Source organism: Littorina saxatilis, linkage group LG14, assembly GCF_037325665.1.
Source record: "Littorina saxatilis isolate snail1 linkage group LG14, US_GU_Lsax_2.0, whole genome shotgun sequence".
In the NCBI taxonomy this organism is placed as follows: Eukaryota; Metazoa; Mollusca; class Gastropoda; order Littorinimorpha; family Littorinidae; genus Littorina; species Littorina saxatilis.
The window spans coordinates 14,093,553-14,117,206 of record NC_090258.1 but is presented as its reverse complement, the minus strand read 5'-3'; the positions used below and the strand labels follow the sequence as shown (position 1 = coordinate 14,117,206).

Genomic DNA, 23,654 nt, shown 5'->3' with positions numbered 1-23,654 from the left:
AACATTATTTATAATACTTTCTGTTAAAAAATAACTTTTAAAAAAAAGCAGTGGAAAATAAAACACACACAAAAAAACGTTAAAAAACCCAAATTATCCCCCTTTCACCCCCCTTTCACCCCCCTTTCACCCCCCTTTGCTAAAACAAATCGCGTGACAAACTTATAAATAGCACGACTGAACTGGGCATCCATTTTTGAATTAGTACACAAAATTTGGTGGTGATTGGACTTAATTCAAGCTTGCTAGACAGATTTCTTTACAGTTACTGATTTTTGGGAAGTTTCTTGGTGGCAAGCTTGGGCAGGCAGGACGTTAACGCCGTGGCAGTGGTAGTCACAATAACCATATATTTTTGGATACAGGAGAAAATAAGGCATTCAATGAAATCATTTTTGTGATTCAAATTTTTGATTGTTATTGACAAAAGTGCAAAAATCTGCACATTTTTAATGAACATTTCATGACGAATTGTTAAGGTACCAGGCGGAAATGCAATCCCATAGTCCAGACTGGGTCGAAGTTTGTGTGACAAAAATTTCAAGAAAATCATTATGTGAAAAAATTTAGCCGTTACAGTTCGGCCTCAACTTTTGCAAATGGGCAAATTTGACGTAATAAAATAGCGCTATAACAAAATCTGAGAAAAACGACACAAGTAAATGCTCTCAAAAAAGTGTTCATTAAATTAAGTAGTTTTTGAGACATGCTTTGCGTAGACACTCAAACACACACATACAAACATACCGCTCTCCGTTCTTGTTAAAACATTAAGTCATTACTTGAATGAATGTAAAAACCCGATATACGGTTAGGCCTTTAACGTTGACAGTTTCACAATTGCCGCACACACTATTTTATAGTTGCTCATTTCAAATCGATCTTAGTAGTATGAAGGAAATACAATCAAAAACAAGAGATATTTAAAACAACAAGAAACGATCAACAGCACCAACAGGTACTGCTACAACAAATCAACAACATGAAAAGCGACACCAACATAAAACAAACAAAGCTAGAATTGTAGAAATCTAACACGGACTATTTCAGGACGACCACATACTGTGAAGATGATACGATATTTTCCTTGAACAGTGCTTTCAACCGTGCCCGCTGTGTTTAACTTCCTTGCTGTATGCGCTCTGTGGGGTGGTAACTATTTTTTCTCGTTAAAATGGCACAGAGAGCGAGGTAGAACGAAGCTGACCTGAAGTCCAAAGCAAAACAAAACATGACTTTCACCGGGATAGGTGCGCTGTTCTTCTGTTTGTGTTGGTTGATAGCCTCTGCAGTGGGGGAAACTTTTGGTAAGATTTATGACTTCTTAACTGTCTGTTGTTGTTTTTGTTTGCGGCCACTAGAGAAAGGGCTCCGAATATGACCAATTTACATTTAGTCAAGTTTTGTTGTTTCATACTGAAGAGATTGTTTTCTCGCTTAAAAATGTCACTGATTGCTTATGGTGGTTGTTCTCTGTACAGTTAACCTTTAATCCTGAAGATGTATTTCTAAGTTATAACGATGCGACTGACGGTGGCTTAAAGGAAGTGCGGCGGACGAATTTTATTGTGTGTGTATTTTCGTGTGTGTGTGTGTGTGTGTGTGTGTGTGTGTACGTCTGTGCGTGCGTCTGTGCATGTGCGCGCGCGTCATTGTGTGTGTCTGTGCGTGTGCGCGTGTGTGTGTGTGTGTGTGTGTGTAGAGAACGTTGCGATCAACAAGACGTACAACCAGACCAGCAAGCACGGATCGCAAGGGCTGTTGAGTGCCGCTGCCAACGGCGACACCGGAGGGAACTATTTCGACAACAACTGTATTCACACAGACCAAGGGTCTGACCAGAACCACTGGTGGGAGGTGAATCTGCTAAGGAAGTACCCTGTCCGCGACATCACCGTCTGGGCGCGCAGAGATTGTGAGTTAATACATCGCAGTAGTGCCCTGAAGTATGCCTTGAGGAATTGTGTATAAATGCGAAATTGTTATGTCCATACCCCTAAACATGTCGTCATTGGCTCTGTCTAACATATACTGTTTATTAGATTTCAAAAGTGCTAACGTTAACTTTAGTTTTGTTAATTTGTTTCTGGACTTATTGATTGATTGATTTAGAGATTGAGTGAGGGACTGACTGACTGACTGATTATTTGATCGATTAATTGATCGATAGATTGTTTGTTTGATTGATTGATTGATTGATTGATTGATTAAGAGGGGTCCCCAATAAAAGCGTTTCTTCAAGTACACTTTCTGAGCAGTATAGATTCCCGCAGTGGGGCACTGCGGTTATGAAATTAAAGGCCCCTCCTGTTTTTGGAACCGCAGGAGCTTTCTAGTTTGCTGTTAGGTAGATTTTTGGTTCCTCTTTCCTGTCATGCTCTCTTTTTCTTCATGAATTCTTTTCTTTTTTCTGCCTTCTTGCTCATTCACCTGTATTTTTTCCAAAAATCTCTTCTCTTGCCGCTTGTCTCGCGATTCATGTATAGTTTAATCTGTTAGTGTTCTGATGTAAGTCCAGCAGTAGATAGGTTAAGCCTATTTTAACATACTGGAAACTGGTAATCTTCCAGTAGGTATTAATTTAGTTTTACTAAAGCCTGCTGGGACACAAGTAATGGGTTAGTGCATTTGTAAACAGGAATCGCTTGACAAGTGGCCCCCTTCATCCCCCCCCTTCCTCGTCCTGATATGGCTCTGCGTAGTCGGCTGGACGTTAAGCAACAAATAAACAAACAAACAAAGCAGTATAGATACAAATAGTAGGGGAAAGTCGCTAAACCTGGAACAGTTAAGGAGAAACAGCCGTACCAGACAAAAAAATGGATATTGCAAAGCGTTCTTTATATTGTAACATACTAGACTCTATCAATAAATAAACGAACCACATAAAATAAAATAAAAGTCACGCAACTCATCAGACTGATCATAATAAAAATGTCTGCATTTGTTCCAGGTTGGACGCATGGGTGTGTAAAGTGGAACACTGTGTTGTCAAACTCGGAACACATACAAACACACCCTGACTCTCTTTCTAGCTCTGTCTGTGTCACACACACACCCACACACTCTCATTCACACACAAACAAGCACACACAAGATAAATAAATACGTCATAACATTTTGATTAAGCCATTTTATGTAAATGTCTTTTTTTCAACATCACATTTTGATTTTTACCAAGGAAATAACAAATCGGATAACAATTTAAGCCTTAAATGTAAAGCAAAAAGATAAATAAGGGCTAGGTCTAAAAAGGACTGAAAAACAAAACCTTAAAAAAAAGAGGAAAAAATACGCAAAGAACCGATGTCGCAGACAATGTCCTTTGTCTTCTACTGTCAGCGCAGTCATCGTGTGATTACTGTGTGCATTTCTGGCACTATAACATATCCTCAGGGGAGTTGGTGCCACACATGAAGCAGTACCACGAAATTTCGCAGCTTCATTTGTACCCCTCTTCTGTTGACAAATAGATATAAAAGGGCTACCTGCCCAATTGACTAAATGTAAAAATCATTACGCATAAAGTCTCAAAGCAAATAACTAAGAACAGATTTAAGAACTGATTTTGCAGACACACACAAATTTCTAAGTACAGATTTCGAAGTCCTTTTGTCCGCTGCTGTCAGCGCAGTCCTCGTGTGCGCGCCCACTGTGTGCACCTCTGGCACTGTATCATGTTCTCAGGGGAGTTGGTGCCACACATGAAGCAGTACCAAGTGCTTTCCCCCGGGATAGAACGCATCGTCGAGAATGTTCTCCTTTGTTCCCTCTGATCAGAAGATATTTCCCTCTTGTTTCTCTGAGCAGAAGATTTTGTAGTTTCATTCTTTCCTCTTTTCTGTTGACCTGCACGCCTTTTTGCAAGTGAAATCTCCAGGTTTTGCTTGTAAGGAGAAGATTGGTTTTTTTAGTAGAAGAGGGCAAGTGATTGGTTTGGTTTGATTTCAGTTGAGTGTTATATATAATACGTCAGCATTGTATGTCCGGCATCATGATTGTTATGTGCATGTTATGTGCGTTCGCTTGAGTTCGTGCACCTACAGTTTTGTTCTGTTATTGTTGTATCATGTTCTTCTTCTTCTTCAGCGTTCCAGAATTGTCTGGTTACGTGTGAGCTCGTTTGCCCGTTTGGGTTCCTCACACTATACTCTAAGAGCATAGTCAGCTTCACTCCGCTTTCGTTGAGTAGGCATGCTGGGTATTTTCGTGTTTCCATAACCCACCGAACTCTGACATGGATTACAGGATCTTTTCCGTGCGCACTTGGTCTTGTGCTGGCGTGTACACACGAAGGAGGTTAAGTCACTATAGCAGGTCTGCACATAAGTTGACCTGGGAGATCGGAAAAATCTCCACTCTTAACCCACCAGGCGGCAGCGACCGGGATTCGAACTCACGACCTCCCGATTAGGAGGCCGATGTCTTACCACCACGCCACTGCGCCCGTCGTATCATGTTCAAATCGAATAAAAATCTTGTTGAAACCAAGTGATTGGAGACAAAAGCACTTTAAAGGGTGGGTGGTTGGAGGTGCCGAGACTCATTTTATTATCTGGCTGTGTTATTATGTTCAATTGCTTAACCGAAGATGAGAAACATAAAACAATGGAAGCTTTCCTGCACCGTTGTGTGATTGTGTGTGTGTGTGTGTACGTGTGTGTGTGTGTGTGTGTGTGTGAGAGAGACAGAGAAAGAGACAGAGAGACAGACAGGCAGACAGACACACAGACGGACACACAATCAATCAATCAATCAATAAAGTAGATGTGTACTGCCGGGCAGTACATACCCCAAGCGAAGTCGTCCATCTGTGTGTACATGATTCTCTCTCTCTCTCTCTCTCTCTCTCTCTCTCTCTCTCTCTCTCTCTCTCTCTCTCTCTCTCTCTTAAAATGTGTCATCGATGACGTGTTTTCATACTTGCTAATGCGGCAGGCTAATCATGACGTCAAATTGAAACTTCTTGAAGTCTCTCAGAAAGGGACATGAAAACCATGTGGGGGTTACTGGTTTGGGCTGAAAAAAACCCCAACTCCACCTAAAATTCAAGCGCCTATGGGGCTGAATTATGCAGCATAAATTGTGAAACATCAGGATATCTCACACTTTCAATTCTGCCATCATGTCAAATCTGACAACAAACCTACCCACAAAATGCCATAAATATCGGTGTAGAATTGAGACTTAACGGTTTTTAACTGCCAAAAATAAGTTTTTTTGACTGGAATAGTTTGTCTTGAAATTCAGTTTGGGACAACGGACCCACCCACTACATTTCATAAAGATAGGTGAAAATTTAAATGTAACGGTTTTTAACTGCCAAAATTATGTTTTTCTTCTGGAAAAGTATGGAGTGAAAATCAGTTGGGGACAACGAACCTACCCACAAAATTTCATAAATATCGATGAAGAATTGAGATTTAACGGTTTTTAACTGCCAAAAATAAGGTTTTTTGTCTGGAAAAGTATGTCTTAAAATTCAGTTTGGGACAACGGACCCACCCACTAAATTTCATAAAGATAGGTGAAGAATTGAAATTTAACGTTTTTTAACTGCCAAAATTATGTCTTTCTTCTGGAAAAGTATAGAGTGAAAATCAGTTGGGGACAACGAACCTACCCACAAAATTTCATAAATATCGGTGAAGAATTGAAATTTAACGGTTTTTAACTGCCAAAATTATGTTTTTCTTCTGGAAAAGTATGGAGTGAAAATAAGTTGGGGACAACAAACCTACCTTTAAAATTTCATAAGAATCAGTGAAGAAATAGGATTTAACGATTTTTTAACAGCCTTGACACTGAACATTTGATAAATCATTGGTGATGTCATCATAACCCAGTCGTTGTAGTTGTCGTCGTAGTTGTTGTTGTTGTTGTTGTCATGTTCGTTGTCGTGATTGTTGTTGTTCTCGTGTTGTTGTTTTTGTTGTTGTTGTTGTTGTTGTTGTTGTTGTTGTTGTTGTTGTTGTTGTCGTCGTCGTCGTCGATGTCATTTGTTGTTGTTGTTGTTATCGTCGTCGTCATCGTCGTCGTTGTCAGAGGTTATTTCTAAAGATTTCATTGATAGTCTTTGTTCTCGTCACCAAGACTTGCTAAGAACAAGCTTGGAACAGCAAGAGTTCCAAGAACAAGATTAGAACAACTCATTACATCATTACCAGTACGTCATTTGTATTTAGAACACACTTTAGAAAAAAACTCTTCAGCTACAAACCAGTCACCCTCACATGTCGGAGGTGTTTGTCTAAACCACTTACTGAAATGTTTTGAGGTTTAATGACCATACACATGTTGAACCGGTGAGTGTCTTCCGCTGCTTAATTCGCAAATAACTATTTTATTAAAGTCCGCTTGAAACGCTCAAAGATGAAATTCCATGTTAAAAAGTGACAAAAGTTTCACATTTTCCCGTTGTAACAGCTTCCGATGATATTATATGAAAATTCTGATCCTCTGAGAGGATTCCCCGAAACAAAATCAGTTTGTACGCCTAATTTTAATAGAATTGTCCAAACAGTGTCGCTAATATTGTGCTAAAAGATGAATTCTAGAACAATGTTCACAGACAGACACCACTTGGCAAAAAAATTTTCAGTGCTGGGAGATGAAAAAAAAACTACCTCGCTACGCGCGGGCTCCGCCCGCGCTCCGCTTGGATCAATGAGTCTTATATCGCGCATATTCCGTGGGTACCGTAGTTCTAGGCGCTCTGCAGTGATGCCGTGTGAAATGAAATTTTATACGGCCAGTAGATTGCAGCCATTTCGGCGCATATTTACCTTTCACGGCCTATTATTCCAAGTCACACGGGTATAGGTAGACAATTATTAACTGTGCCTAAGCAATTTTGCCAGGAAAGACCCTTTTGTCAATCGTGGGATCTTTAACGTGCACACCCAATGTAGTGTACACGGGGGGAGGTTCGGACACCGAAGAGAGTCTGCACACAAAGTTGACTCTGTGAAATAAATTTTCGCCGAACCTGGGATCGAACTCACGCTGACAGCGGCCAACTGAATACAAATCCAGCGCGCTACCAACTGAGCTATATCCCCGCCCCGGATAGATAGACGGACAGACACCACAGGCGCAGACAGAAAGAGATATAAAGATTCAGATTTAAAAGTGCACTACAAAGGGAGAAATATTTTAGGCGAAGCCAAATCTTCCAACGTATCCCATTTGGACACACAAAGCTAAAATATTCCAGAAACTCATTTTATTCCCTCTCATCCTTTTTCTTTTTTCTTTTTCTTTTTTTTATTCCTGAACAGTTTGCAGTCGTCTGTACCCGTTCACCATCACGGTGGACAATCAGATTTGTGTCAATGTGACGTCAGCACCGAGCAAATGTGCCACTGACAGGCGTAAGTCAGTGACGTGTTCTTCTGTGACGTACGGACAGGTGATCCGTCTGACTCTGAATAGGATCGGCCAGGACCTGAAGGACCTGAACTTGTGCGAATTTCAAATATTTGGTATGTTGGCATAAATCGTGGTTTTTGTGTGTTTTTTTGCTTGTGCAGATGGTATGATATAAAACTAAACTTGCACCTCAACATGATAAAATCCAAGAAATATATGATAATTGTACGTATGCATATGTTTCGGGGAAATAATTGTGCAAACCAAGAGTGACAGAAAGAGGCAGGAGAGAGAGAGAGAGAGAGAGAGAGAGAGAGAGAGAGAGAGAGAGAGAGAGAGAGAGAGAGGGGAGGAGACAGAGACAACAGAGGCAGAGCGAGAGAGAGTGTGTGTTTGACTGTGTGTGTCAATCTGTCTGCTAGCTTGTCTGTGCTTATATATATGTGTGTGTGTTTGTGTGTGTGTGTATGTGTGTGTGTGTGTGCAGTACCCAGTGGTGTCAGCCAGTGTCCAGTAGGCCGCCACGGGGCGCAGTGTGGACAGAAATGTAGCGACAACTGTGGCGGGGGACCTGGCAAAAACTTCTGCGATCAGCACACAGGAGTTTGTTACGATGGTAAGTCGAACACTCGGAATAGTTGCGTTACTGTTGATCAAGTAAGAAGTAAACACAGGGCCGGACTAGGCTAAGAGGAGGGGGGGGGGGGTTGCCAGTGGGGGTCAGGGGGCGAAGCCCCCTGAAGCTGATGGGTAGGTCACATTCTGAGATAGCAAAATGGTCGCTCCTTGCATGAAACGGCATAAAATAAACAATAATAAAAAATGTTTTAAATAAGTGAGGTACATGTTTAGGCTAGGGGGGGGGGGGGGGGTTGCGCAACCCCCATAACCCCCCCGGTAGTCCGGCCCTGTAAACACCTGCAGCTTTCATTAAAAAAAAACGTCCAGTAGATTCTCTCCGAACACACATACATGTACAACCAATGCCTGATGAGACAGACCCCCCCCCCCCCCCCCCAACACACACACCCCGACCGTTCCCTTTCCGGGTTTCTACAAATTTCAGTTAAACATTGACCGAATAAATGAACATTTTAAAAACGGGAGTTTTTATCAATAGTTACTTAGTGATGGATCAAAACAATGACATTTGGCGGTTCAAACTCAAGGTAAATCCGCACAATTTCGCACTGAAACTAAGATGCCTTGCTATCTTTATCTTACAGGTTGCACTGGAAATTTCTCTGGCGACTTCTGTCCAGGTAAGGAAGACATTCCACAACCTTTATTCCCTCTCCTCTGCTGGTCTCAAACATGTCTGATTGTTCGTATTGTTTCATCTTTGATAATTATGTCGAATATTCGATTCGTCAGTACTTGCAAAAGAAATACCATACCCGAAGAAGGTGCACTATTTTTGTCTAGTGTTTTTGTCTTCACTTATAAACGTGGCTTTACGGATGTACGATACAATTCCAGTTGAAATAGACATTGGGCCACGACTAAATTCTCTTGACTGTCTTTAACGCAGTTTGGAATCTTCTGAGCGAATAATATCTTATTCCAGCTTCTTCAGGCAGTTTTCGTCGTGCAAGTCTCTTTACAAATTGTGACAAAGTTTACCACTTTTAAAAGCGGTAGACTCCAGCCTTAACCACGTTAATGTTCATGTGAACTCCCTGCCGCTTGAGCTTCGCCAGAGCCCCTCTCTTGACGCGTTTTCGTCGTGCAAGTCTCTTTCCAAATTGTGACAAAGTTTACCACTTTTAAAAGCGGTAGACTCCAGCCTTAACCACGTTAATATGTTCATGTATACAACTCTCCTGTGTTCACTTTCAAGTGAATAACTATCGTTCTGATATCATTTTAAAGTGAAGCTAAAGAAACCTGGTATCGGCACTGCTGTGCATCTCCTATGATCTCAATGGTATCAAGGCACGGGTCATAGAGATCAATTTAGATCTAGATCTATTTCCGGTTGTGTATTCACACGCCAACGTTCGTTCGTCAACACTATTTTCCTTCCACCATTCCTCGATGGAAAAGAGTTCGTGTTGTTTTTGTTTTAATTTTTGTCTTTGTCGTTGATCATTGTATACACAAATTACACAAACGTCATCTTGTGAGGGACCAAAAAATATTGAAACTCTCGGATGATTTTTTTGTGTGGTATCAACCTCGACCTACGGTCTCGGTTGATACCACAAAAAAATCATCCTCGAGTTTCAATATTTTTCGGTCCCTCACTCGATGACGTTGTGTAATCTCTATGTGAACTCCCTGCCGCTTGAGCTTCGCCAGAGCCCCTCTCTTGACGCGTTCAAGAGTAAGTTGAAGACTCAGTTCTTCCCGTAGCTGGCTGCGACTTTCATGTTCGACGTGATGTGTTGTGCCCCAAAAGACATTCTTGTGCTGTGCTCTGTGAGAGGTGTTTTCTTGTGCTTAATATTATTTTGTTTGGACCTAGCTATTGATGTGTATATTGTTGTTAAACAGTTGTTTGTTGTATGTTTATCAGGGTTTGCTAGTGTGTGATAGGGTTCGTGTCCGTCTGTAGATGTTAGTTTCTTTGTTAGTCCTGTGTTGACAACTCTTCGACAAGCGCTTAGAACTGTACCCACGGAATACGCGCTATATTACCCAATATTGACGGACTGTGTGATGATATCTTCTGCTATGGTCTGTTGAGACAGTGATATCAAAATCGAGACCGGAGGTCGAGATATTGATATCACTGTCAAAACAGACCAATGGCAGAAGATATCATCCCACAGTCAGTCAATGTTAGATATATTGCTAATTCTCTGGACATTTTGTATTTTCTGTAAAGAAATTACAAAAGTATTTGTCTCAGTTTTGGCTGTTCCATATTCCTCCCTCTGATTATTATTTCTTTTTGTTCACTCTTTTCTTGTACTTTTCAGTATTTTAAAATGTCTTTCCTTTCAAAAAGTCTTTAATCACTTGCTCAACTAAATTCTGGGATAATTAAATTTTCATATATATTTGTTTGTTTTTAAATTTAGGTGTTTTTGTTTTTGAAGTGGGGAAGCAATAAAGAGGTCGTCGATATCAAAACTGATATCGACGGAAATGTCGTCGATATCACTTTTGCACTGAGCTCAATTTTGCCCAATTGACCAATGGAAATCCACGTAATATATGAAAAAGCAATATAAGCTTCATATTGATTGAACAGGCTGCAGACCTGGTTATTACGAAGCTGGTTGCACGTCTCGATGTTCATCCCTGGTGTCAGGGTGCACACAGTGCACGCAGAACGGGAGGTGTACAGCCTGTACTGGTCAATTTGCACCCCCCGCCTGTACAGGTAACTCAACTCTGTGTGTGTGTGTGTGTGTGTGTGTGTTTGTGTGTGTGTGCGCGTGTGTGTGTGTGCGTGTATGTGTGTGTGTGTGTGAGGGCGTGTGTTTGTGTGTGTGTGCTTATTGATGTATGTCTGTGCGCGCGTGTATGTGTGTATTGATATGTGTCAATTTGCACCCCCCGCCTGTACAGGTAACTCAACTGTGTGTGTGTGTGTGTGTGTGTGTGCGTGTGTTTGTGCTTAGTGATGTATGTCTGTGCGCGCATGTGTGTGTATTGATATGTGTGTGCGTGTGTGTTTGTATGTGTGTGTGTGTGTGTGCTTATTGATGTTTGTCTGTGTGCGCGGTTGTGTGTAGGTGTGTATTGATGTGTGTGTGTGTGTGTGTGTGTGTCTCTGTGTCCTTGGTTTCTAAATGCGTAAGTGAGAAAACACCTTTTCCCCTTGCATGTGCGTGTGTACGTCTACGCGTGTGGGAAACTCCTTAACATCTTAGAAGCAAACACTGGTACCTCAAAAATAATATAGAGTAAGAATTCTGAATCTATCCAGTGAACTTCTGGATAGAACTTGAATTCCCACCTCCGCCGGAACTAAAATCAGTGTTTTAAGATCGACCAAAGATTCCTATGATTCATCCGTTGAGATCGGAATTCTTTCTCTGTTCAGCTGGATTCGGAATCTAGCCAGATTTACATCTCAGCCATGGCTTGGTAACCATGGAAATACGCTCGGGAACCATCGCATTCGCAGCATATACACCTACTTCAGCTAACAAAAATAAAGAAGCAGGTCTTGGGATTTACGTTTATTCCCAGACCCGGAGGTCTGGGTTATGCGGAGGCATTTGGCTGTGCGAATGGTGACATTCCGGAACTAATTTTCGGCAAACTTAGTTGTTTGCAGCAATGTATTTCAATTTGTTTGTCATTCTTTCTTGAAACTGTTACAGCATGATGCAAAATTACACTATAATAGGTTATATAATACAACAAAAAAACTATCTCAGATCTCCCACGTTAAAAATATACAAAGAACGGTACAGCGACAATCGCAAACCAACTAGCTTCCGGTGATTGAATGTGTAAGGGAAGTAACTCGCTTCAACGCCATGCGATAGGGCACACAACGGTTTTTTCCCTTCGTTCATTTGTTTTGAATAATTATTGGTATTTTGTCAATGTGGGTAGCATGGAAATGTAAGCATTTGAATGTAAGTCTTAGGTACCATTGTACCCAGGAAGAGAGACGAGAGATAGGAGTAGGTTGCTTTTGTGGTCTTTGAGTTTTGTTTTTGGAAAGACATTGTTAAAGAAAAAGAAGACAATTACAGTAATGCAATATTTATTGTGAAAACCAACGATTGTACAAAGAACATGTGAGGCAACATTGATGATGTGAAGAAAATTAGTTATGATTTATACTATTATTATGTAGACTTGAGACTGAATAGCAAAAGGCGAAGTGTATGTTTTGTGGTGTGAATTGAAACAAAATGAAAAGTGTAAATATCTGGGAAATTGTGGTTTAACGACTTCGTTATTTCTTGATTGTTATTTACTATTATATTGAAGTGAATAGCAAAACGCTGTATTTGAAATTAGCATGGGATTTATATAAAAAAAATTTAACTCTCTAAGGACGGATAACTCCCTATATGGTTTAGGCAAATGAGGCTTATTAGTATGGAAGAAACACTCATTTTTGCCCCTTGGGGCATTCAAGGCAACAAACAACCACATACATCTGATTTATAATTTAGTGAGACATAAAAAGCTGTATGATAATTTTGTAGTGATTGAAAAACAAGTCGCGTAAGGCGAAAATACAACATTTAGTCAAGTACATGTAGCTGTCGAACTCACAGAATGAAACTGAACGCAATGCAATTTTTCAGCAAGACCGTATACTCGTAGCATCGTCAGTCCACCGCTCATGGCAAAGGCAGTGAAATTGACAAGAAGAGCGGGTTAGTAGTTGCGCTAAGAAGGATAGCACGCTTTTCTGTACCTCTCTTTGTTTTAACTTTCTGAGCGTGTTTTTAATCCAAACATATCATATCTATATGTTTTTGGAATCAGGAATCGACAAGGAATAAGATGAAAGTGTTTTTAAATTGATTTTGACAATTTAATTTTGATAATGATTTTTATATATTTAATTTTCAGAGCTTGTTTTTAATCCAAATATAACATATTTATATGTTTTTAGAATCAGAAAATGATGGAGAATAAGATAAACGTAAATTTGGATCGGTTTATAATTTTTTTTTTTTTTTTACAATTTTCAGATTTTTAATGACCAAAGTCATCAATTAATTTTTAAGACACCAAGCTGAAATGCAATACCGAAGTCCGGGCTTCGTCGAACATTACTTGACCAAAATTTCAACCAATTTGGTTGAAAAATGAGGGCGTGACAGTGCCGCCTCAACTTTTACAAAAAGCCGGATATGACGTCATCAAAGGTATTTATCAAAAAAAGAAAAAATGTTCGGGGATATCAATCCCAGGAACTCTCATGTAAAATTTCATAAAGATCGGTCCAGTAGTTTGGTCTGAATCGCTCTACACACACGCACGCACACACGCACACACGCACACACACACATACACCACGACCCTCGTTTCGATTCCCCCTCGATGTTAAAACATTTAGTCAAAACTTGACTAAATGTAAAAAGGATACGTTTGAGATTGTTGGCAGGGGTGAGCAAAAGTGTGACCGACTCAGCGAAGAGATGATCGAAGAGATTGCTTCGTAGTTTATCAGTGTTGTGACGAGCGTTGGCCAATGGTAACGAGTAAATATGTGTGTAGTTGTGGTGTGTGTGTGTGTTTGCGCGTTGGTTTGGATTATGGGTGTAATTTGTAAAACATATGTGACAGTAATAATGGAGTTCACATCAATGGAAAAATTGCGCTAATGTCCAGTGAAACGTTTACCTTTACTGTACCAATTGACACTAACGCAATTTTTCCACGTTGATTAACAACGTCAGCATGCGTACCAATCATTACTACATGTATCAAACTATATTTTACTGTTTCTCAAACCCACTGTCTTTAACATTTGTTTACAGTTTCACTTGCCAATAACTTGCTGCTGATGATATCTGAATCATGTTGCTGATGATATCTGGATCATGTTCAATTAACATTAACAATGTATAATTATGCCAATTATGTTTTTCACTAATGCACCAAAACTCCATTTTCTAGACTTCTTTTTACAATCCAAGCAGTTGCTATTTTTCTAACTCAAACATTTCTCGATCAATCCAAACTATTTTTAAGCTGTGTAACATAACACATTTTCTTTTCCATTTTTTATTTTTCTATCTCGTCATTTGTTGTTGACAAATAAATATAATTATTTTCATAACTCAAACATTTCTCGATCAAGCCAAACTATTTTTAAGCTGTGGGTGTGACATAAAACAATCTACATATCGTCGTCGGCATGGAAAAATTGCGCTAATGTCAAGTGAAATGTTGTTTACCTGTACTGTACCAATTGACACTAACGCAGTTTTCCCATGTTGACGACAATATTTTATTTAAAATTGATTTCAGGATTTTGTTAACATAACACATTTTCTTTCCCATTTTTAATTTTTCTATCTCGTCATTTGTTGTTGACAAATAAATATAATTATTTTCATAACTCAAACATTTCTCGATCAAACCAAACTATTTTTAAGCTGTGGGTGTGACATAAAACAATCTACATATCGTCGTCGGCATGGAAAAATTGCGCTAATGTCCAATGAAACGTTTAGTTTTACTGTACCAATTGACACTCGCGCAATTTTTCCATGTTGACGGCAATAGCTTACTTAAAATTGATTTCAGGATTTTGTTAACATAAACATTTTCTTTCCCGTTTTGAATTTTCTATTTCCTGATTTGTTGTTGACAAATAAATGTAATTACAATACTACCATCATTGCACTTGCCAATATCTTGTTACTGGTGCTATTATCACAATGGCGTTCAATTCAGTAACGGTGTTACATTTGTTTAACAATCAGTATTACATTTATTGTTTAAATGTACTTTCTTTCACATTTTGTAGTTTTCTATCCCATGATTCATTGTTGACAAATACATGTCATTCCATTAATCCAATCCATGTGTTGCATTGTTGTGCAAGATGACTGAGTGTGAGCATAATATATATATACATGTAGTCCATTTCAGAACATATTTACCATAAACAAAACCCTAGCTTGCATAATATTGATCGGGAACAAAACAAGATTTTTTTCCTTCAAATAACTTGCGTTATTTAACCATTTCACTATTTCACGCTAGCACTCGGACAAGTGTCACACACAAACACCCTGCCATGACTGTTTTTTGAAGAAACCACTTTGACCATTCACCAAGGACTACTTTAGTAGTAGTCCTTGCCATTCACCTAAAAGTTACATGAAGGAACGTCTGGGAACCTGCTGATTTGAATCAGCAAATTTTCTTGTATAGCTAGTGTGTACTGTTTCAGAATGCCAACCGGGACAGTACGGCAAAGAGTGCAGCAGACCGTGCGGTTACTGTCAAGTCAACACCACGTGTCATCGTGAGGATGGTCGGTGTCTGGTGGGGTGTGTGTCTGGCTTCCTGGAGCCGTTCTGCCAGCAAGGTGTAGTGACAATCAATTCTACACTGTCCACCGCTTAATTAGGCCTCTACAAAACGAGTAAAAATATTTTCGAGTACGAAAGTCCAATTCTGGACATGAGTATTAAAAAGGTGGCACATTCATGCCCCAAATAATAAAAATGCAAAGCAAACATAAGAACGAAATCAATCAAAACAAACACTAACAAAAGAATGCGTTTAAACTGAAAAACAAATACATAGGTTTCAACTTTTCTCATTCAGAAAAGAGAGCACATGAAAATTGTTGAGTGTCAGAGTTTCATATCGTCCTATGCTGTGTTTTGGAAAATGTAAGAAAGAACCGGTCATGGAACCATGTTTGCGCAGTGGAATCGTGTTTGTAATAAACGTTGTCTATTTTGTAAAACAGTGAAGCAGAACAGCCTGGTTGTTCCAGTTGTTTGTTCTGTCATCGGCGCTGCAGTCATCATTGCCATCGCTGTTGTTGCTGCTGGTTGGTGCGTTACACACAAACGCACGCACGCACGCACGCACACACACACACACACACACACACACACACACACACACACACACACACACACCTACACACACATACGGGGATTGTTTGTTGTTGTTTGTCGTGAATACAGTATAGTGTTTTTAAAAATTAATTTGGCTAAATACAGTGAAACCCGCTTATAAGAAAGTCCAGAGGAAATTATTTTTGCTTTCTTATATCCGAGTTTTTTTAAATTTTTTATCCAGACTCCGGATATATGAAGAAGAAAAAAAATCTTATCCGAGGAAAAACAAATTTCATCATATTTTCCGAAATGCATTGCATTATATGCCCGCAGGCAGGTACATGAATGTGTTTGTGATAATGAATGTTTATGTTTGTAATTTTATGTTGTTGGGATTAAGTATGTGCGTGCGAATTAATATGTGAATTTTAATGTGTTATTCCCGACTTGTAGTAGGGCCCGGTTTGGGACATAGCACATGGTGGCCGCCATTGTTAGTCTCGGCTTTTCCATGTGTGTGCGGGGCCTCAAACCTCCTGTGAGAAAAACGTGGAAAAAACAAGTTTTTGGACAAGAATTAGGATAAGTGTCGTCGCGGTCGCGTCAAATGTATCATTACTTCATGTATTTTAAAGAAAGGGACGTAATCGCTTCACGTTTTTTCCTAAGCTGAACTGAGTGACTGGGAGTCTGTCGCTGTCTCTGCGGGAAAAATAATTGGAAATGGGGAAACATGTTTCTCACGCGTTTTAGCATGTGAGAATTGTATGCGAGGACGTTTCACTGAGGAAATACTTTTGCAAAGTGAGTGGCTGCAGCTGGGTTACGGTGTACACGGGTTCTATGTGCTGATCAGTCTTTACAAAGCAAGCCATGTGTAAAGTTTTACGTGTTTTCTAACCGGAAGTTCTGGTTCCCCCCACAAATCTCCCACAAACCGAATGGCCTTTACCTTGGGTCTGTCAATTATGCTGGGTCACGCGGTCCTGCAAGTCGTAAATCGAGAGTTTAAGAAAAAAAAACACCACTTAACAAATCGAACAGGAGGCTGAGTTGCTCATGTAAAAGAAAGAATCATGCACGCACAGAAACGAGTACACAAACCCGAGCATGCAAGCGTTTGGAAGGCAAGTACTTTAGAATTTATTTTCGTGTATGCATAAGAAGCCAGCGAAGCACCCTCCCTTATTCCTCCCGCCACCCCCCCCCCCCCCTCCCAGGAGCACAAATGCATGCACGCACGCACGCACTCACAGACACGTACACACGTACTCAAACCAGCCAGCGAAGCACCTCCCTCTTCACCCATGTTCTTGGGTCTTAAAAGATTCAGAGCCTCATAAAAGTTGCTGTAACTGGAACTCCCTGAGTTCCCCAAAACACCACAGGCACATGCAGCTTGACCACACATATAACGGTGACGGGCCGGTTCAGTGGTAGACGTCTTAAATCAGTTTTAAGCAATCAAGTCAATTTGTTGAGGGAGATAGGTTCTGTCTTGTGCTTGAAGGGTTTAGCATCATCTTTATTTTTTTACTACCAGGTAAAGTTTTGAGTAAATATGACCAAACGAAGTTCAATGACAATTTACTCCGGAGAAATCTTAGTGACGCACCCCATGACCACTCAAGGCAGTCAGGTGTGCAGCATGTTCACATTTCTCGAACCTGTTCTGCTCCACTGCCTTCAGTCCTGGTTAAAGTTTAGTCCAAAGATCGTGGCAGTTTTCAAAAGCACGAGAGTTCTGATACATACATATACTAAAATATAAACATAGAGTGTGAGGCCCTTTTCGGGTATGAAATTGAAGATTTTCTATGATTCGAGAAAGTTTTACGCGTACAGGGCTCAAGTAAAACAAAAAAGAAGATTGAAACAAATATATCATTTGAGCACAAAATAGTGCTTTTTGTCATCAACAGCCTTTCTCATCTAAGCACTATCTCAAATTTGATTTGATTTGTTTCCGATTAAGTTAGCAGTGACTTGAAAACTCACTTGAGCACTGCTCGACGCCTCAACGGTTTACAAGCGACTTGCGGCAGACTTTTATTACCGCCCTCCGACTGGGTTAGTTCTAGCCCGATAACACTGAAGGCGGCCGGACAAGCCCGAATGTGCAAGTTGCTTTAAACAAGTCTGCGTGACCGTAAGCACTGTTCATATGGGCAGCAATTTTCAACTGACTTGCTTCTGTCAAAAATCTCTTGAAATGTGGGGGAAAGTCTGCCATTTGAACAGCACTAGTATCCATACATTGTTGACATTAGAAAAAAACACTGTTTTAACCAACAGCACTTAAGAAGACATATTTCTTGTTTCAGTATGTATCGACGCTCCAGAGGAGGACCCGCAAGGAGACACGACAGAACGGTGTCTTCCCCAGGTGAGCAGAAACGCAGAAACAGATATACAGCTAACGTTCCAAAATTAAGAATCTTAAAGCAATAAAGCTAAGCTAAGGTACTGGAACTTTTTGATTTTTAACAAAATAAGACATTCAAAAGTAGGGAAGGGCCCCTAGTATGGACCGGTTTCTTAGATGGACCACCTCCTGTTCTGACAAACCAACGGTGCTAGAGCGCTCAAAACAGTCTCATTCGCTTCTTTTTTTTTTAAACTCTATCTCGATAACTCGCACTTGTCAAAAGAGTTGCAGACGCACAAACCACAAAACTGCTCGGATGTTTCTCTTTTTTACACTTTTGGCAGCGTTCACTCTAAATGTAACGTTATAGTTTGACTATAGTTTCCGACCATAGTGTCCGACCACAGACGAAGCTGTGAACACACACATATTGTTATATATGACAGCTAAGTATTACATTTGTGTTACATTTTAGCAGTATTGGCCCCGAGTTCCTAGCGCAAACAAAAAATAATAGCAAAATCGCAAAGTATGTGTGTACGTGTGTGTCCCCTACTATGGACCACCTTCAACAAATAGAAGAAAAGATAAAGGCTGCTTTGAAATATTCATTAAGTAGCTTGCTGAAAATAACCTATAACTAGCCCTCAAGCTTTCAAAAAATATACCAAACAGTTTTCTTTACGTAAAAGTTGATAATGTCATTTATTTTCTCCCTGTTTTTAAAAAGTGTTTTAGTTTCCAGTTGTGCTTCAAATAAAGTTCTCGTCGAACCGAAACAGATAAATATAAAGCATATTTGAATTAGTCTGACTTGCACACTAAGTTGTATTTTGTTATTTTGAAGTGTAGGGGGCTTTTTCAGTGATTCGTGAAGGTCTCTTCACTAGTCCCTACTATTCGCCAAGGCTCCTAATATGAACAAGTTGTGAATGTTTCTGTGTTTAAGTTTTGTTGAATGTCTGTCAAAGCTTATTCGCTCTAATTAGACCAAACGGTTAACCAAAGAGAGAACAACTAACAAACACAAAATAAAACTTCTTTGCAAGAAAACAAGCTAGTAATCAGCATGAAACAAAAAGTGGTCCATATTAGGCCAAATACAAATATATGTTGGTTTAGGGCAACCCGACGTCCGACCCTTTTTATTCCCGCCGACCCTAAAACTTTTTTTTCATTTAAACCAAAAAACCCACCAACTTTTGGCACATTTTGAGAACCATACCGAGACTAAGGGAAGTAACCTCCTTTAAAATCGACTAAATTAAAAAAAAGCCGACCTACCCGTACCGACCCTCTCGGTTTTGGTCACGTTACCCTAAACCAACATAATTATATTTTTATTTGGCCTCAGGGGCTCTTCCCTGCATCGAGTCAATCGTCCTTTTAGTGAACAGACAGACAAATGATGCGAAAACGTATCTCAGAAAGCGTTGATTGTGACCAGTCTCATGTGAGATGGTCAGAGCCGTCATCAAGATCTATGTTTTATTAATTTAAAAAAAAGAAGATTGTCTTAGCAACATCAATCAAATTGACGCTTCATAGATCGAACATTAACATTAGTTCACTTTGATCCACACTCTTCGCATATCAGTATAGACAGGATCTTACACGGCGCATGCTGAGATCTTCACAATAAATATTTTTATCCTACATACGTGAGAGAGACACTCGTGAGATAATAATCGTTCAAATCACACGTGTGTATATCATGTAAATGAGGTCATGTCAAGCAAGTCTGGCAGGGACCTGTTTTTCCATTGCTTATGATGCCAAAGTCACCGAGACAAACATCATTATAGAAAAAAAATTGCGCTCGCTAATTACCCTCGATGAATTTTTAGAACTAACACGTCACGCCACACTTTCAGAGTGACGTTTCTTTGCTTTGACGTAATTTGTTTGTTTGTTTGTTTGCTTAACGCCCAGCCGACCACGAAGGGCCATATCAGGGCGGTGCTGCTTTGACATATAACGTGCGCCACACACAAGACAGAAGTCGCAGCACAGGCTTCATGTCTCACCCAGTCATATTATTCTGACACCGGACCAACCAGTCCTAGCACTAACCCCATAATGCCAGACGCCAGGCGGAGCAGCCACTAGATTGCCAATTTGAAAGTCTTAGGTATGACCCGGCCGGGGTTCGAACCCACGACCTCCCGATCACGGGGCGGACGCCTTACCACTAGGCCAACCGTGCCAACCTTTGACGTAATAGATTACACGATGCTTTAGAAGAGATCGAGGTTCTAAAACAAGCGTCTTCAATTTAGCTGCCTCGACTGCAGGACATTTTCAGTAAAATACACGTAAGTACAGTATGTAGGACAAACAGAATACTACATGGCTTGCTCTGTCGTACCAGATTTTACACTCGTTGCTTTTTCAAATAGTAAACAGCTCGCTTTCGCTCGCAGTTCAATATTTAAAAAATCAACTCGTGTAAATCTGGTACAACACAGCAAGCCATGTAGTATTCTCTATTGTTGTATTTGTTTTTTTCGAACTTTTAGTAAATATCATGGGGAAAATGTTGAACATGCAGCATGTTAACCTGGATGGACGAACGTCGTTGGTTTGAAAGCGAAGGTTCAAAAACAGTTAAACAACTAAATTAATTGATATTTGCAGAACCTGGATGCACTCAAGGCCACATTGCCACTAAGATCGCAGGACACAAACTTCCTTCATCACCCACCCCACGCGACGACACGGCGCACTACGGTATCTCTGATACAACTAACGCATATGAGATGTATGCAGTGGAGAATAACTATGACAAACTTTACCCCTACTCCAATGATGATGCAGACAGGCAACCATACACGCAGATGTCGTCACAAGCTTTTGACGTCACCAAGTGGTGAGCCAATGTTGTTAATGAGATACGATACCGACACATAGCCTGGCGGTGACCGTACGAGTGGTTTTTTTCTCAGCTTAAACATTGTTTGACTCAGTCACCGAGACAAACTTTATTCTGGTAGTTCGAGTCATTTCCAAGGGAGACATACATAATAAGTGACAAAGCTTGTACTAGACGCCATGCTATGCGTTTATGGCGGCTTCTCGAACTTTACTTCGATGTTTACACCAGAAGTGTCATGTTCGATGGAGGGGTCAAGAGTAGACGCCTTGATTTGTTCAATAGACGTCGTATCTCATTAAATCTAACACCTCATTTCATTGCATCAGGAACGCAGACAACAAAATGTTCTTTTATTGCTACAGATGAGTTGGTAGCCTTGTGTTTAAAAGAACAACTGTAAACGCTTACTTGTACAGTTCGGAAGAAAAGTTGCACTCTAAATTTCATGGTCACATAATCCGTAATTCTGTAATCACAATGGAATACGATGTTAACATTGGAACATACTGTGTTTACCATGTGCTAAGTTTTCCAGTAGAACTTTGTGCTATGTCACAAGCACACTGACCTCAACACTGGTTACAGAAAGTGTGATCATAGTGGAGCACCTCTAGTTTAGAACGTATATAAGCCTACTCCTGTACTCCTAAACGACTTGGTTTGAAATTGACTACATTTTCAAACAGATGTCAGCTAAAATATCCCTATGTATGCATCTTTTTCTTTAAGACTGAAAGACAGTACGTGTTAGCAAGAATGGTGCTTGTTGAACCAAATTGTCTTGTAACTTTTCAAAGCAACAAATGTGGAATAGATACTGTTTTTTTAACCTGTAAATCCTGTCATAATATTATCATACAAGCAAGAAATATTCCATGAGTTGTTCTGTGTAAGTGAGAAGCCTGTATTTTCACGATGATGTCTGGCGTAGCAAGCAAAATTTTACTTCTGCCTGTATGTATTTAATGTGTTGCATTCAACGTGAGTTTTTTTCTCCAAGTGTTTATCAGCAAATTTTGTTTAATGATAATGCAGAGACTTGTGAGTGAGTGAGTGAGTGTGTGTGTGTGTGTGTGTGTGTGTGTGTGTGTGTTTTTTATTTTGTATAAGAGAAATAGAGAATACAACAAAACGCAGCTTTATCTAAGAGTTTCGTTGTGGTGTGATGTACGTCGTATATATATGACTACGAGATTCTATTGATGTACAAGTTTATGACATCAAAGCATTGACGAAGAAAGCATTACCCTTTGAATCACTCTTCCAATCTGAGTGTCTGTTTTTGGCTTCCATTTTCTTTTTATTTGCACGCACCAGCCTCTATCAGATTTTGGGATTATATTATCTTTGTACATTAATTAGCTTAATTTGCCACCACTATGGGTTTTTTTCTACAAAAGAGATCGACTTTGTATTTTTCTGTGTTTTAATATTATGCAATTTTATTTTTATACCGTGATGTATGTGCTTGCAGTTTTATAGTGTTTGATATGCAACAAAATCCATGCGCAAATTCTTCACCGTGCTATTTTCACGTAGTTGTATTGTTTTCTCCCGGTTAATGGTTTTGCAGTCAAGCCATTTTACTAAATAATCTTGCACCATGTTTATACAAAAACATTTTCTTCAGCAAAAGTATAAAAGGGCAGACATGTTTCTGATTTCTGATGAATAGTCTCTGTATTCAGTAAAAATTCTAAAGTTTACTTTTGGAGGAAATGTTGGGCCCATTCGCATAACAGTTTTACTTGCTGCAAAATTTGGCATGACACGCAACCACACAAGTAGTTTGTATGTTCTTGCCAACCGCCAGTCTTCCGATTTTGTACTTACGTGTGTCTGGCTATCAGTGTGGTTCTGTGTGTGTATGATAATGTTTGACACAGATCTACATAGTTAAAAGTCTCATAAATAGAGAACTAAGAGAAAGATCCTGAACAAGAATACATGCTTATGTTCACCTGTACTTTCTTATGTTTTTTGCTTGAAATGCATTAGGAACTTGGTAGACTGCTTAGCTTCATAATAACTTTTTTCTCTCTACATTATTGACATTTGATCACAAGTTCTTCACTGAAAAAATATTGGCAGGTAAACATCAGTCGAATTAACTTTGCTTCCGCTATTATCCTAACTTGCCGCTCTCCTGCCTGGTATACATGCAGATGGAATTCCTTGTGTGTCACAACTGACAAGGGAAACAGATGTGAATCGGTCCCGAATAATCAAATAGGAGAAGGGACGTTAAAGAACTAAACAATCAGTTAACATTGTGTATCACGAAAAAATGATTGGTATTCTGTCATTCTGCTAAGAGTGTATGGCTTGTAATTGCATTTACAAAGGCTAAAGGGCAATAAAGGTCTTCTTTTCATCTGGACATTTGTGTGTGGTTCTGTTGTTGGAGATTGCTCATAGTTCGTATGAAAGAGAATGACAGATGTAGAGAGAATGTGTGTGTATGTGTGTGTGAGGCAAAGAACAGAAGACAGACAAAGCACAGTTAATTTAGAACTGTAGTGGTCCTTCTGCTTTAGGTCCTCCAAAAATGTGAGAAGTGTAAAACATTTTTTTCGAACGA

General features: G+C 39.8%; 1 protein-coding gene across 1 annotated transcript; it reads left to right on the top strand.

Moving 5' to 3' along the window:
- Positions 1-452: 452 nt before the first annotated feature.
- Positions 453-23,447, top strand: LOC138947179 (uncharacterized). The gene is made up of 10 exons (XM_070318617.1): positions 453-1,307; positions 1,703-1,915; positions 7,281-7,484; positions 7,859-7,987; positions 8,598-8,633; positions 10,571-10,702; positions 15,206-15,343; positions 15,734-15,821; positions 18,155-18,216; positions 20,836-23,447. Exons 1-10 carry the CDS (start codon positions 1,232-1,234, stop codon positions 21,069-21,071), a joined length of 1,314 nt encoding a protein of 437 aa, XP_070174718.1. The 5' UTR covers positions 453-1,231; the 3' UTR covers positions 21,072-23,447.
- The last annotated feature ends 207 nt before the right edge of the window (positions 23,448-23,654 follow it).

Bases quoted from the DNA above. Each gene is read 5' to 3' on its own strand.
- LOC138947179 (XM_070318617.1), top strand. From the start codon at position 1,232: ATGACTTTCACCGGGATAGGTGCGCTGTTCTTCTGTTTGTGTTGGTTG. The intron at 8,634-10,570 runs GTAAGGAAGACA...TTGATTGAACAG, and splicing joins CTCTGGCGACTTCTGTCCAG to GCTGCAGACCTGGTTATTAC. The intron at 15,344-15,733 runs GTGTAGTGACAA...TTTGTAAAACAG, and splicing joins GGAGCCGTTCTGCCAGCAAG to TGAAGCAGAACAGCCTGGTT.